At 36.4% G+C, this 14,493-nt stretch overlaps 1 protein-coding gene across 1 annotated transcript; it reads right to left on the bottom strand.

Annotated features, from left to right (window-relative positions):
- Positions 1-572: 572 nt before the first annotated feature.
- eif2b5 (eukaryotic translation initiation factor 2B, subunit 5 epsilon) lies at positions 573-14,115 on the bottom strand. Its single transcript, XM_058753555.1, has 16 exons — positions 13,745-14,115; positions 12,279-12,403; positions 12,012-12,197; positions 11,744-11,921; positions 10,185-10,265; positions 10,021-10,098; positions 9,633-9,945; positions 8,637-8,782; positions 7,623-7,764; positions 7,109-7,210; positions 5,722-5,829; positions 5,511-5,601; positions 3,000-3,123; positions 1,243-1,368; positions 1,055-1,165; positions 573-766 (listed from the first exon to the last, which is right to left on the bottom strand). The coding sequence occupies exons 1-16, from the start codon at positions 13,880-13,882 to the stop codon at positions 707-709; spliced, it is 2,109 nt and encodes a 702-aa protein (XP_058609538.1). The 5' UTR covers positions 13,883-14,115; the 3' UTR covers positions 573-706.
- Positions 14,116-14,493: the final 378 nt, after the last annotated feature.

Below are 14,493 nucleotides of genomic sequence, written 5' to 3' on the forward strand. Positions count from 1 at the left end.
TGTATGTAATTCTTTTGGCTGTACTAAAGCATAAAAATACTGTAATATGTTTGCAGATATTTAGGAAACATGTTAAGTTCTCTGAAAACAATGCTACAGGCAGCTAATCTACTTTGAAATGCGACTTCCATGTCAGAATGCCTGTTTTTGTTTTGGTCTGTGTGACTCCGCCCACTGCCAGTTTAACCAATAGGATTTGACACCTAGGGTTGCCAGTTGTAGCTATGGAAGCCTGCAAACAAACTGGCTCAGAGACTGCAGATTACATAAAAAGCATCTGCATTCATTTAATAAACTCTATGACCAAGGGAATATTAAAACAAAAATAGATCAACTCATCTACAGTGTAAGGCTCATTAATACGCCTTCCATTGTCAACTGCGCTCGTTCCTGTTCCTCGTTCAATCTGGCAACCCATGTCTGACGTGGTCTCCAACATTTTGAATTTGGACTGCAAGTACCCATTTCAACCGCTAGCTTTCAATTAAAGTAAATTTTCATTTTTGGTTTGAACATTGCTTTCAACAAGCATAACAACCATACAGAAATAAAGAAAAGAAACTGAATAAATATCCATTTCCACACCTTTATATGTTGACATTTGTCAGGAATTAAACATTCCACAAACATACCAAGATTTGTTTTTTTCTAGTTTGTAAAGAGTATAAATGAATGTCCAAAGAGTCACACACATGATGGATTATGTTCATTCATCTCCTTCTGAAGACTCCTCAGCCTCCTCGAGCCATTGGATGAACTTCAAGAGCTGTAGAAAGACAAGATATAACAGCATAGTTAAAATAGTCCTCTTTCACCCAGATTTCAGTCCATTCCAAGAAAACTTGTTCTGGTAACTCCTCTGGCGTTGTGTGATTTTGACAAGTCACGCGGATTTCACAACTCTCCCATGTTCTGTGCTTTCATTCACACACGTCACTGACTGCCCCATAAAGACAGCGTGTAATTTGACAGCAATGATCAGAATTAAATTAAATCTAGTGTAAATGTAGTTACAGGCTTCATTTTACATCATTTAAACTTTAAAGAATCGCACCCCTTGATTCCTGCGGAGCTGTTGGCTCTTGTCTGTGGTGGAGCTCTGTTTGAACCAGTTCATGATACCATCCTCCTCCAAGATCTCCAGCTGGTACATACTCATCAGCACCTGAAGTGGACACACATCACATACAATCAGCAAGGGAACGTGTGTTATGAATCACTGCAGAAAAAGAGACGGCTCACTTTGACCAAAGCTGCCCAATGAGTTTCACGTTCAAGGAAAACCTCCTCCATGGACGCAAGACAGTCCATTTGGTCTTGAGGTCTCTTCACATAGTTCTTAAAGACTGGCGCCCACTTCTTCAACAGCTGTGAGGAAAAATACAGAGACTGTTAGCGGTACCTTCTGCTATAGTCAAATAGTCCGCTTTATTTCTACAGTACTTTTATACAATACAGACCGTCAAAGCAGCTTCAAATTTCAGAATCAGTTATCCACCTTATTTTTCCCATAAGAGCGGGTGCAGCCAAATTTTGTGTGTCATCCGCATCCAGCTATTTATTGCAAACTGGTGTGTCTTACCATATTATTTTAATGTATTTTCCTAATTATGAACACACTGTTTCCGTCACAGAAAACGGCTTACTTCCACATAGAAAAATAAGGTGGAGAGAATCTCAACTATGAAGGCAGTTCAGATTCCAAAAACAGTTCAAATACTGAAAAATAAATGCACAGGTTGTGAAGCATCTGACTTAGAATTACACATATCCAGAAATCAAAGTTTTCTGTCAGTATGATGGATTTCTGATGGGAGTTCATTGATTGAAAACATTGCAGATCAGGCTTAGGGCAGAAATGCCACCAAAATGAACAAAAAATGCCCCCAATTCAAGATAAAGTGACAAAAATGCCTCTGTACAACAAAACTAAATTGAATGAGATGGTCACAATTAAAGTAAATAATGAAAATGATGGTGGCATTACATTTAGATCTGCTCATGCTGCAAAGATTTATTTTTACACAGCACTGAGCATCACAATCAATCATACATGCTTCTGTTGCACGTATGAAGTGCAATGGGCAATCAGTCACCACTGAAGAAGAAATCGGTTAAAAACCGAGTTCTACGCTCTTGTAAATTCTCATCATAATTGACAGTGCAGATATGATGCAAGCAAGAGATTCATTCAGCAGTGCAGACAGCTTCATTGGTTATAATGGACATTTTTGAGAACTCGTGCTGATCTGAAGTCGTTGACCGCTTCAGTCATGTGGAATGTTCTTTGCTCGCTTTCTGTATATAATGTATTCCCAGCATGAATAACTGCTTTGTTTTTCGTACTGCTAAGGTAAGCAATGTGAAGTCTTGATTTTGTAATGTAAAAACGCAATGAACTAGTTCAGAACCAATTTTTTTTGGAACTTTTGTTTGTGCAGCTTTTGTGATTTTTCCATAGACACAAAAATATATATTGTCATATATTATTATTATTACATTATCAAGAGCCAATGATAATGGCTGAAATTATTATCAGAAGACTTTTACACGAGAACGGCACTTTTTATTCTGTAAGTGTTAAAGGGATAGTTCACCCCAAAATGAAAATTGTCAATTTATTTACCTTCAAGTTGTTCCAAACCTGTATGGAGCACAAAAGAAGATATTCTGAAAAATGTTGGTAACCAAACGCTGGTCCCCATTGACTTCCATGGTAGGGAAAATGAAACCTATAGAAGTCAATGGGAACCAGCAACTGTTTGGATACCAATATTCTTCAAAATATCTTATTTTATGATCAACAGAAGAAATAAATTCATATAGGTTTGGAACAACACTCGCATGGGTAAGTGCATGATGACAGAATTACATTTTTGGGTGCACTATCCCTTTTAGAGATTCACTAAAACATTGTTTTCTGTTACAAGATGTAAAAACATAAACATGCTTCTAAAAAGTTATTGGTCTGATAAACATGTCAAGCAAGTCATACTCACAGGCAGCAGGTGTGATGAATACTGAGCTGTGCTTATTTGAGCCCCCTGTTGGTCAAAAGGAAACTCCAACACAACTCGAATCAAGATCTGCATAACCTCCTTCAGAGAAATGTTGTAGGCATACCTGAGAAGAGACAATGGCATTTACCTTATCATACAAGTAGTATGACTTTCGTGTAGCCATAAACATTTTTGTGTGAGGAACAGATTTACTTAAACGCCTCCATTTACTTAAAAGTTTTTGCTTCAAACTCTCAAATCTCATTCTTAAATGTTCAGAATCAAATCAGCACACTGACATGTAGCAAAAGCATTGTCATTTGGCCATCAGAATCCATGCAATGTTTGGTCTGGCATCTGAAAAACTGGAATGTAGTTCACATTCATATGGACAACATTTGTGACCTGTGCTGGCAAAATAAGTCGCAATGAGCAAATTTAAAAAAAATACCTTCAAAATGATGCATGATTTGTTGGAATAGGACAAAAAATGACTTAAGCTACACCCGTTAGAAGTCATTAGAAGTCGACAGAGTCAGCAAACTCAATTCTGAGAAAAATCAAGTTCAAGTTTTCTGAAGGTTCCAAAGCAGAATCACCTAGCAACATTGCATCTTTTCCTCCAAATCCAAATCTTTGTTATTATAAATAAGAACATATGAAAAAAGCAGTAGAACAAATATAAGAAATAAACAAATAATGCATTAACTTTTCCATTTTGCATCTAAACATAAGCATTCAAGAAAAACAAATAATCAAATGTAAAAATCCCTTTAGTGTGTTCATTAAAAATAAATAATTTAATAATTATTAAAACTACAAAAGCAGTTCAATCAAGAACGAGTGATTCCCTCTTTTCTTTTATTGTTTGATTAAGATTGAGACAGACGGCCTGTATATTAAGACCTACTCTAAGGCACGGATCTAATATAAATGTTACACACCAGATGTTTTTCCCCAACAGAATATGTTTGCACGAATACTTAAATACTGTAATTCTGTGTATGTGTGCACATTTATCAGGATCGCACACTGGTGGAAGCATCTTTTATTCGAGCACTTTGGATGTCAGTCGGTGCGAGCGGAGAAAAGGATCTCCCCTCAGAAAACGCACAAATAAAGATCATTTTAGATGTTTAATTACTGTTTGGAGCATTGGGATTGCTAGACGAGGGCTCAATGAACTAATTTTTGTTAAAACCTCAAATTTGACTAAAATCCACATTTTTAACTTTTTTTTTGGCTGTAGCTCAAAATTAGCCAGTGCATTCCGACTCGTTTTGCCAGCACGGGTCACATATATGATACTTTTATACTGTTTATTTTTTGTAGCTTGACAGCTGAGGTCACTTTGAACTGTTATCGGAAAAGAGCTCGTGAACATTTTGCAAAGCATCTCATGTTATGCGTCAGAGAAAAAGCAGCATATTGACTTGCAACAAGAGGCAAGTAATCTCTTAATTTTCAGGTGAACCATTCTATTAACTGGAATGTGTAAATAAATCCAAAGTTCTGCCATGAAACTCTAGATGGCGCAGTCCGATAGGTTCTAACTCAATCTGGCATAATGACATCATCATCACATGGTGCAGCTGATTGGTTCTTTTCGTATCAACAGCCAATGAGCTTGCTGCTCAACATTCAAATACTTGGCTAGTGCTTGCTGTAGCAGTTGTAGCGCGCTTCAGAAACCCTCCATCTTCCCCAGCTCCACCTGTGTAGATCTGCTATGGGGTGATTCTATGTATGCTATATATGGGGGTTATTTCAAATATGTTATACGTGAATAGACATCCTGCGGCGCGAATGGTGTGGCGTGAATTGAGCGTTTCGGTCATTTGACGTGCGAGTTGAAAAATCCGAACTTTGGCGAAAATTCGCGCCGCGTTAACCAATCGGGAGCTTGCTCTAGTAGTGACGTGATTACGACGTACTTAGCGAGGGAGGCAGAAATCCGAAAAAACAATGGAGGACAAAATCACCGTTGCTGTATGTGGATACCCGGAGCTGTACGATACATCTTCATACTTTTATAGAAACAGGAATAAAAAGGATCTTGCTTGGTGTGTTACTTTGTGCACAACATAGTAAATCATAATTTATAGCCTATTTGTTACATAAAAATATTATTTCTATGTTAAGACTAGAATAGGCTACTTACGGAAAACATTTGTACATTGATTCTAATTGTATCCTATTGCAAATACACTCACAATAGTATAGTAAAAAATTGTTATTTGTGATTGGACCAGTGTTGTGTAATGAGACTGGAGCCGCCTGGCAGAAGCCCCTCCTTGACATGAATTCGCGTCTGTTGTGAAGTGAATTTCACACGCGATTGAAGCGAGTAAACTCAAAATGTTCAAGCGTCCAACTACGCGCGAATAGCGCGATTTATTTGCGCAAGTCGCGTCTGGTGTGAACACACAGTAACACTGCCACATTAACCATGCTAAACCCTCTGAGAGTCGTCATGACAGAACTGGAACTGTGTATGTAATTCTAACTTACTTGAGTGAGTTGATCTCAAGAACCAGATTGTCAAAGCTGATGTTCTCATCCAGCCCTCTCTGTAACGTACCATGAACCTCATTCTGAAACACTGAGGGGAAAGAACAGTTAGTATGAAACTGTGAGATCTGAGTGATAATAGAAAGGATGAATAGAGCTCTGCTAAATATTTATGTAAGATATATGGATGCAATACTTTTACACTTCTCACCTTTGACATCATCCAGTTCAGGTGATGCAGGGTGGCTTCCCAGGTCATGTGATCCCTCGCTGACCTCGCTTTCACTGTCACTCTCTGGGTCGGGATTCAACGCTAGGCCTGGAAACATGATATCATCATCAATGCCTGTTTATTTAACTTCATCTCATTAAAAACCTGTATACACCTTTCCCCTTCCCGGGTCAGTTTTGATCCGGTGAAACATGAGCTTATAGACCTAATGTAGCCCCGCCCCTTTTCAGCGCTGCACTCGTTGTCTTCTGTTTTCCTTTTGTATTTCCACAGCGTGAAAGTAAGGTTGTACGAATTTATCCATTCATCCATCTCGAACATTACATAGCTCATGATAACTTTCATTAACTTTAAAATATGTAAATCCACTTCTTCATTCACCAGCTAATTACTGAGATTTTCTTTTTCAGTATTCATGAGACACTTTATGTCAATGACTTATGCAAATTCTAAGATATAAACTGATAATTATCTGTATTAACTCAGTTGGAATGAAGGGAATTTAATTAAATTTCTCTGAACTTACAGATCATGCTGCTCAAAAACAGTCCAAACAGTCCTTTTTCAAACAAAACATCAAAACAATATAATATATTCATCAAAACAAAACATATTAATTTCACTTGCATAAACTATCCCTTTCAGCCTGAACCTGTAATGTTTCATAAATAGGTGCAAGCAGAATGAAATGTGGACTTCTCCTTTTTCAAATTTAAATGATTTGGTCTTTGAAGTTTTGCTCTGCACCCCTTTGGGCTGTAGTTCATTAGATATGCTTTATTTGTTACATATTACATCTTTTGTTTGTTTATAGTGTCTTTGTGCATGCACAGTCAAATTTACAAGAAATAAACCATAAAATTGTACGTGTATAAATAAATGTATTTTACATAAGTAAAATTAGACAAATCTAACTGATAGATGTTATATCTCCTAAAAACATATAAAAAAAAAAAATCAAAATAAATAAACGGATGATGTGTATTTTTTTGATAGTCTTAATTCTTATGCAAAGTTTTTTCCCGTACTTAAAACCACAGATTTTTTTGACATTTTTATGCAGCATTCTGGGTTAAAACTGGTCCGAATACAACAGGTTTGAGACTTGTATGACTTTTTCCAAAGATTTCTGAAGTCATTAAATAGCTTTGTGTGAGGAACTGACTGAACTTTAAGTCGCTATGTTAACTGCATTTATAGTATAGAGTCAGTTTAAGTCAATTGGTCGCGAGTTGTGAACAAATTTATAGACCAGACCAGTATAGCAATTCTTTAAAATGTAAAGAAAAAAGTGCTCCAAGTTTGGAACAAGGGTGAATAAATGAGGACAATATTTTGAGTATAACTAGATTCGAAGATATCTCACCCCAAATGCATTCAGCAAGCTCATCTTCCTCCGTGTCATCAAGACTGCTGGTCTTCCATCTGTATCCTTTACCCTCTGATCCAACCTCTGCTGGGTTAAACACTGACAAAACAAACAAACTAAAAAACTAAAACCACACTTTGCCCATGCATATGTATGACATCCAAAATGTTACTATCAGGAATATAAGATCACAATTTATTTTAATGCATCCTTGTTACAGAAGTATGTACGGCGTAATATTAATTTACATGTTCTTACTATAGATTTAGTATTGCTTGCTTGTAATTATCCATACTTTACTGCTACTGCTGTATTAAATACATGTATCATGTGACAAGGACACATTTAAATAAAGTGTTTTCAAATATAATCCCATCAGATTTTCAACCCACAAATTAAGATCATCAGCATTTAAATCAAAGTCAGTGTGAACGGCACAATCACAGTTCAGAGCATTGTACAGAACGTGTACTTTGTTATGTGCACATAAGAAAATAAGATGAGCATGAACCTTTCTGTTTGGTTTTGTCTTTTCTGTAGCCAACATCGTCATCGCTCAAGAACTCATCCTCATCTTCCTCATCCTCTTCATCTGGATGGTGCATGGACAGAACTGTGCCTTCCTGAAGAGTAATATCTGGACCCACCACAACCTGCAGAGCAACACTTCTTTAGAAAACAAGGACACTAGCGAGTGATTTGGACACAGTGACGAATTATTAACGTAAAATAAACTTGGGTCTCATTAAGCCTCTATTTTGATCATCAACAATTTAGGGACCAAATAATCATTTAAATAAATTTGGACAACTTTAAGTTTATTTAGCTTTCCTATATTTAATATATACATTTTAAAATATATTGTATATTTAGTTTATATATTATAAAAAAATATATAGAATCACTTTTTTTTATTCTGAATAGACAACAAAATAAAGTAACAATTTACTAGAGGTTCTGAGAAAATGTTAATTACTTTTTATAAAATTGGTTTGAGTGAAGGATTCAGTGACTCATAAAAGACTGCACTTGTTTCTTAACTGCATGAATCAGCATTTCTGAACAAATCTCTTAGATGAATGATTCAATGAACGACTCAAAGACTTCAGTTGCTTCATTACTGGATGAATCCTTTTTTTAATGAATCTCTTGAATGAATGATTCAATGACTCACTCAGTGACTGCACTTGCTTCATTACTGGATGAATCAGCATTTCTGAACAAATCTCTTAGATGAATGATTCAATGAACGACTCAAAGACTTCAGTTGCTTCATTACTGGATGAATCCTTTTTTTTTTAATGAATCTCTTGAATGAATGATTCAATGACTCACTCATTAACTTCACTTGCTTCATTACTGGATGAATCAGTGTTTTTGAACAAATCTCTTAAAAGAATGATTGAAATACATTTTTAACAGTCACCCGTAATTGATGTGATCTTTATCTGAAGCGTCAAGTTACTTTGTTTTCAAATAACAGCTGTTCTTGTCTGTAATTTGAGGCCATGTTGTGGTGTCTTACGTTGTAGGCGAGCACACACTGCTCATTCAAAACGACTCCGTGTTTCACCTCCACATTATCACAGATAACCGACTGCTTGACCTTCACATCGTTGTCTATGTGGACTCTGTTCCATATATAAGCTCTATCCAGAGTCACATTGTCTCCTAAGTAGACAAAACAGCAGTTAGCAGGATGTCAAACAAATAGATTTTCACACTGTCACACGGTATTTTTAAAAATGGCAACATATAAAGCATGACACCTGAACTGAGTTTTAGAAGGCATGGATTGTGTGATTACACATGCATAGCACAAAAAAATGTACAAGAGTAGGGCCGGACAAAATGGCTAAAAACATTATCATATTCTCCCCCCTATATTTTAAAAATATCGATAATAATCCTGACATTCATTTACCATAATGGAGAAGGAAATGTTTTCAATGTTTGCTAGACCTTGAGAATGGATGTAAACACAAAACAAAAAAATAGTTTGTTCACAAATAAACTCCACAGAGTTTATATAGTACATAGTACTATATATTTCAGTCATAATTTCTTCAAGTTAAACCAAAAATGAATTTTGGTGGGTTGTTGTGAGGATCTTTGAGCTTCAGTGTGTATTTGATGTTTTTTTTTCTCAAATGAAACCTTTTAAAGCTGCTGAAGTGACATTGAGAGCAGCTCTGGAGATGAAGTTCATGTGTTCATATCTCATATATTGAGACACAGATACTGAAAACAGTGTGAGCGCCACATGTTTGTGTGCTGTAGTCACATCTACTACACAAACTCATTCACACAGACGCAGAACATGCACTTATTAGTGACATGCACTGACTGGCTGCTGTTGTGTTTATTTCTGTTGTGTGATTGGCTGTTAGATTAATCCATATTGAGTAAAAAAAATAATTTTATCGACAAACTTTCATGCTATCTTAACATGATATTGTTTAATCACCCAGCCCTACAATATCATGAACCGAAACTAAATAATTTAATATAAAGCCCGTACCGATGACACAGTTTGCACCAATCACAGTATTTGATATTGTGCAGTTTGCTCCGATCATTGTATTTCGGCCAATAAGCACATTTTCCTCCATCTGGCTGCCGTGACCCAGACTGACCCCTGGCTCACGGTATACATTATGTCGAGAGTGAGTACAGCTCTGGCCTTCCTGGTCTGTAAAGTTGGCCTCGGGTGTGATCGGATAGATCCAGCGGCGGATCATGTCGGAGGAGACGGTGTCGTACATGAGGAGGTTCGACACACGAGCACCATATCCATCTTTAGTGACATGAATATGGATCTGGTTTCCCAGGATCTAGTGAAAGAAACTCTTTGTCAGATAATATACGAATTCATAAATAAGCAAGTCACTTGATTCTGTGTTTCATACCTCTTCATTGACTAGAAGCCCACGGACAAAGTCATTTTTTGTCTGATAGTCAAAGTTGTCTGTGAAAAGCTCAGCAACCTGCATTAAATAACATTCACTTTTATTGAGCAATGTGTTTATAATTTAAACAAATATGCACAACTGTAAAGCAAACGAATGCTCACCTGTGGAGAACAGATGCTAATATGACAATCCAAAAGATCAAACCTAATTTCAAACTCATCACTTCCACTATGGAAAATATTCTGTGGGAAAAAAAGGAACAATTATAATCACTAAATGCAATGATTTCTATTTGCTTTTTTTTCTATTGGATTTTTTTTTTTTTAAACATTATGGTCTTATTTGTTGTGCTGTCAGATTTTCATGACTGCAATAACCTTCATTTGATTAATAAACTTCAGTCATCATCATTAAGAACGAGTATTACAAAATCAAAAGTAAAAGAGGAGTAATGCTACTAGTTCTCTATGCAAACAGGAAACTTCAGGAGATTCAACCACAATGTTAGAAAGTGTGCTTTGATACACTGATAATAACAGAAATGTTTCTTGAGAACCAAATCAGCGTATTAGAATGATTTCTGAAGGACCATGTGGCACTGAAGACTGGAGTAATGATGCTGAATATTCAGCTTTAATCACAGGAAAAATAATAGTATTTTAAAATATTGTAAAATAGTTATTTTAAATAGTAAACTATTTTACTATATTACAATTTTTACTGTATTTATCATCAAATAAATGCAGCCAGGGTGAGCAGAAGAGACTCCTTTCAAAAACATTTTTAAAAATCTCGTATAAATTACAGACTTTTGAATAGTAGCATGCAAGTGGATCAAAACCTTTCATCAAAGTTGTCCTAAAACTTAAAAACCAAAATGCGTTCTTGTCTTAGGACAACTTTGATGAACTTTTTTGATCCACTTCAAATGTTGACTACTGCATATACACACACTAAAATAATCCAGATTAAGATTGTGAGGGCAAAGCCTACACTGCTTAATGCTGGATTGATGATCATTATAACCCGAGAGTTTGTTGTATTTATTGTCATTTTATTGTTTTTTTATTGGTATATTTTATCCAGCAATTTCTTATAACATCCATGTATGTCATACTGAGATTAAAAAAAAAAACATTTACTGTACATGTTTTACTGTACATTTGTGGCCCTGGACCACAAAACCAGTCATAAGGGTAAATATTTCGAAATTGAGATTTATACATCATCTGAAAGCTGAATAAATAAGCTTTCATTGATGTGTGGTTTGTTAGGACAATATTTGGCCGAGATTCAACTATTTGAAAATCTGGAATCTGAGGGTGCAAAAAAATCTAAATACTGAGAAAATCGCCTTTAAAGTTGTACAAATGAAGTTCTTAGCAATGCATATTACCGATCAAAAATTAAGTTTTGATATATTTACGGTAAGAAGTTTACAAAATATCTTCATGGAACATGATCTTTATTTAATATCCTAATGATTTTTGGCATAAAAGAAAAAGCAATGATTTTGATCCATACAATGTATTGTTGGCTATTGCTACACATATACCTGTGCTGCTTATGACTGCTTTTGTGCTCCAGGGTCACATATGATGACACTTTTTACGTCATCAGTATGAGATTGGATTATCAAATTGGCAAACTGAAAGATCACCGATAGCGATTGGTACCAGATTGATCAGAGCAACCCTAAATATTAGTAAAAATATCTGACCATAGGGAAGTGAAGTTTCTTTAAGGCCTGTGCTCTCTGGTAATGAAGAATGCGCTTGCTCTTGCTGTCCATAGCTACTATAATGTCATCTTCTTCACAGCGAGTCTTGTGACCAGGCGGCGACTCTTTGAAGATCATGGTCATCACTGAGATATTCTTGTCCATTTTGCGCCGCTGTCTATCAGGAAAGTAAAAATTGCATTAATGATATATGAATTATTAACTATGGAAGTTTTATAGACAGGGTCTGTGGGGGATCGACACTCACTTGTGTTCCTGTAAAGCCTGGGAAACATCAATGTTGGACATCACGTCCCCATACACCAGCAGAAAGTCTGAGCGGACTAGAGATTTGGCGTCCACGTCCCTCAACACATCCCCGAGAGAGCGGTACAGGTCAGAGGTGATGATGTGCACCACATTTGGAGATGTGGGCCGACACCATTTTGACTTTCTGTGGAATAAGACGAAAAACACTGAGTCATCAGAGTCACAGTCATTCAACAGCATCATTAAAAACGTCACGGAGTCTCACTGTAAGTGTTCCTTTATTTTGCAGGACATCCAGCAGCAGAAGACAAACGTCTCTTGCACTCCAGTAGATGTCAGAAACTCTAATGTGTAGTCAATCATGGAGACATTAGCCAGAGGCAGAAGAGCCTAGTGGGAAAAAACAAGAGTGAAAAGTCACAAGTAAAAGAGGTAACATGTAATACTCTTCATTTAGAAAAATAGTCTACGCTAGTACCATTGCAAGGTTCTCTTTTGAGTCTTCTTGTGCTTGAATGGACAAATAATCACAAATTGTGTCAAAATACCCATCTTGGCAAGCAACTTCTAGATCTAGATCTGTGCATTAGGGCTTGTGACTTGCAATTGTCTGTCATTAATTTAATTTAATTTGTACAGTAAGAAGAACTATGCAATGTTATATCTGATTATTCAATTTCTGTACCTCAATACTACTGTTAGATCTACCTGAAAAATGTAAATAATAATTCATCACTGTTTATGTCATTTGTATCTTTGCTGTATTGCATTTTTTGTGCTATTGCTTGTAATGTTTATTTGTTATTATTTTATTACCGATTGTTCATTTATCTTTAGTAATGTCTGAACTTTATATTAATTATCCGTTTTTGCAGTGGTATCAAAATGGGTCAAAACAATGACAACCATAACTTTTTATTCTGTTTTATCCATTTATTTTATTGTGTCAGGGCTACTGAAAATCTTGGTAGCACACGTAATCACTTATTCTAGAATGATTAATTATTTTCAAATAAAGCTATTTAAGTCATCTGGTGAACATTCCTGTACGTTCTCATATTGCAGTGCCAGTTTTTTCCAATATAGAGCAGTTCTTACATTAATGAATGATTACCATACTCATTTACCAAATTATTTTAAAAGTACTGGTACCATATGTCCAAAAAAAAAAAAAAAAGGTAAAATAAAATAGCATTAGATGGAAATACAATGGTACATCAGTACCATGTTACTCGATTCACCTAGCATAAATGGTACACGAAGGTACTTTTAATGACACTGTACTATTACTAAGCAAAAAGCAGGGAAAGTTATGTACAATAACAGATGACTTTCTGGTTAATAACATCCTCCTAACGCAGCTAAAATTGCATATACACAAATCAAAATACTTTAAAGTGAAACCCAGGTTGTCACAATGATTTTCTTTTTTATATAACAGCCCATAAGTGACACAAATAAATAAATAAAAATGCAGTACTTTTTAGCATATTTATCAAAAAAAAAAAAAAAAACCTGAACCTACTGTATTGTTGTTGCCATGTTTGCACATGACAAATTGGAATATAGACAAATAAACAAAAAGTGCAGGCACAGCACCATGATGGAGCTCTGAAGCTGTATGTTCTGTTCAGTATCGCAGTGACCCGTGTGTTTGGATCCAGAGGCACACATGTGCTTCACTATGAAGCTGTATGTTATGTTCAGAGTTGTGATGTCGACCTCACTCACCCGAGGCTGGTCTTTGCTGATGGGGAAGAATCTGCGGTTGAAGCTGTCTGCGACGAGAACGGCCTGCAGCAGCGGCTGCTCCTCTTCATCCTTATCCGCCTTTCTAGGGCGACTCTGTTTCCCTGCTTTGCCTGCCATGTTTGTCAGCAGTGTCAAAGAAACGCAATACAACAGCAACAAGCGTGAAACCAGGTTTGGTGACCCGGAAGTTCTCTCTAATTAGTGTTTTAATATGAATTCTCCAGTTTTAACGCTTAACGTCCGTTTAACGTCTATTACAGTTTTTCAGTGTCAGTATTCATTTAGAAATTGTTATTCAAGCTGCCGCTGGAGAGCAGCGTAAACGGCGCTGTCATGTGATACGTGTTACTTTTCTCAGCGCTGGTTCGGGATGGACCAATCACAAGACGCGTCTCTTTTCGAGGCGCGCCCTCTAGAGGTCGCATTTGTCACCGCATACGATCATAGACCATTAAATGCAACGCCGCTCAAACGCAGGAAACCCCGCCTTCTGAATGAAACAACCAATCGCTAATCGGTAAAGTCAGCGCGTCACTGCAGCTGCCGTTAGAAGTCCCGGTTGCTATAGAAACAGTCAGCGCTCTGAGACGTGCGCATGCGCACTGGCTGATCTAGCCTGAAAAATAAGCTTTTTATAACGCTATTTCAGCAAAAGAAACAACATTTATGATACAGTTGTTGACAGATTTCTTTGGTGATTTCAAATATGAAATTTACTCGTAGGCTTA

This window comes from Onychostoma macrolepis, chromosome 02, assembly GCF_012432095.1.
Source record: "Onychostoma macrolepis isolate SWU-2019 chromosome 02, ASM1243209v1, whole genome shotgun sequence".
Taxonomy (NCBI): domain Eukaryota; kingdom Metazoa; phylum Chordata; class Actinopteri; order Cypriniformes; family Cyprinidae; genus Onychostoma; species Onychostoma macrolepis.

Excerpts from the sequence above, each read along its gene's own strand:
- eif2b5 (XM_058753555.1), bottom strand. The coding sequence starts at position 13,882 with ATGGCAGGCAAAGCAGGGAAACAGAGTCGCCCTAGAAAGGCGGATAAG. Across the intron at positions 11,922-12,011 it reads CAGGCTTTACAGGAACACAA|ACAGCGGCGCAAAATGGACA; the intron begins GTGAGTGTCGAT and ends CTTTCCTGATAG. Across the intron at positions 10,099-10,184 it reads TTAGCATCTGTTCTCCACAG|GTTGCTGAGCTTTTCACAGA; the intron begins GTGAGCATTCGT and ends TATTTAATGCAG.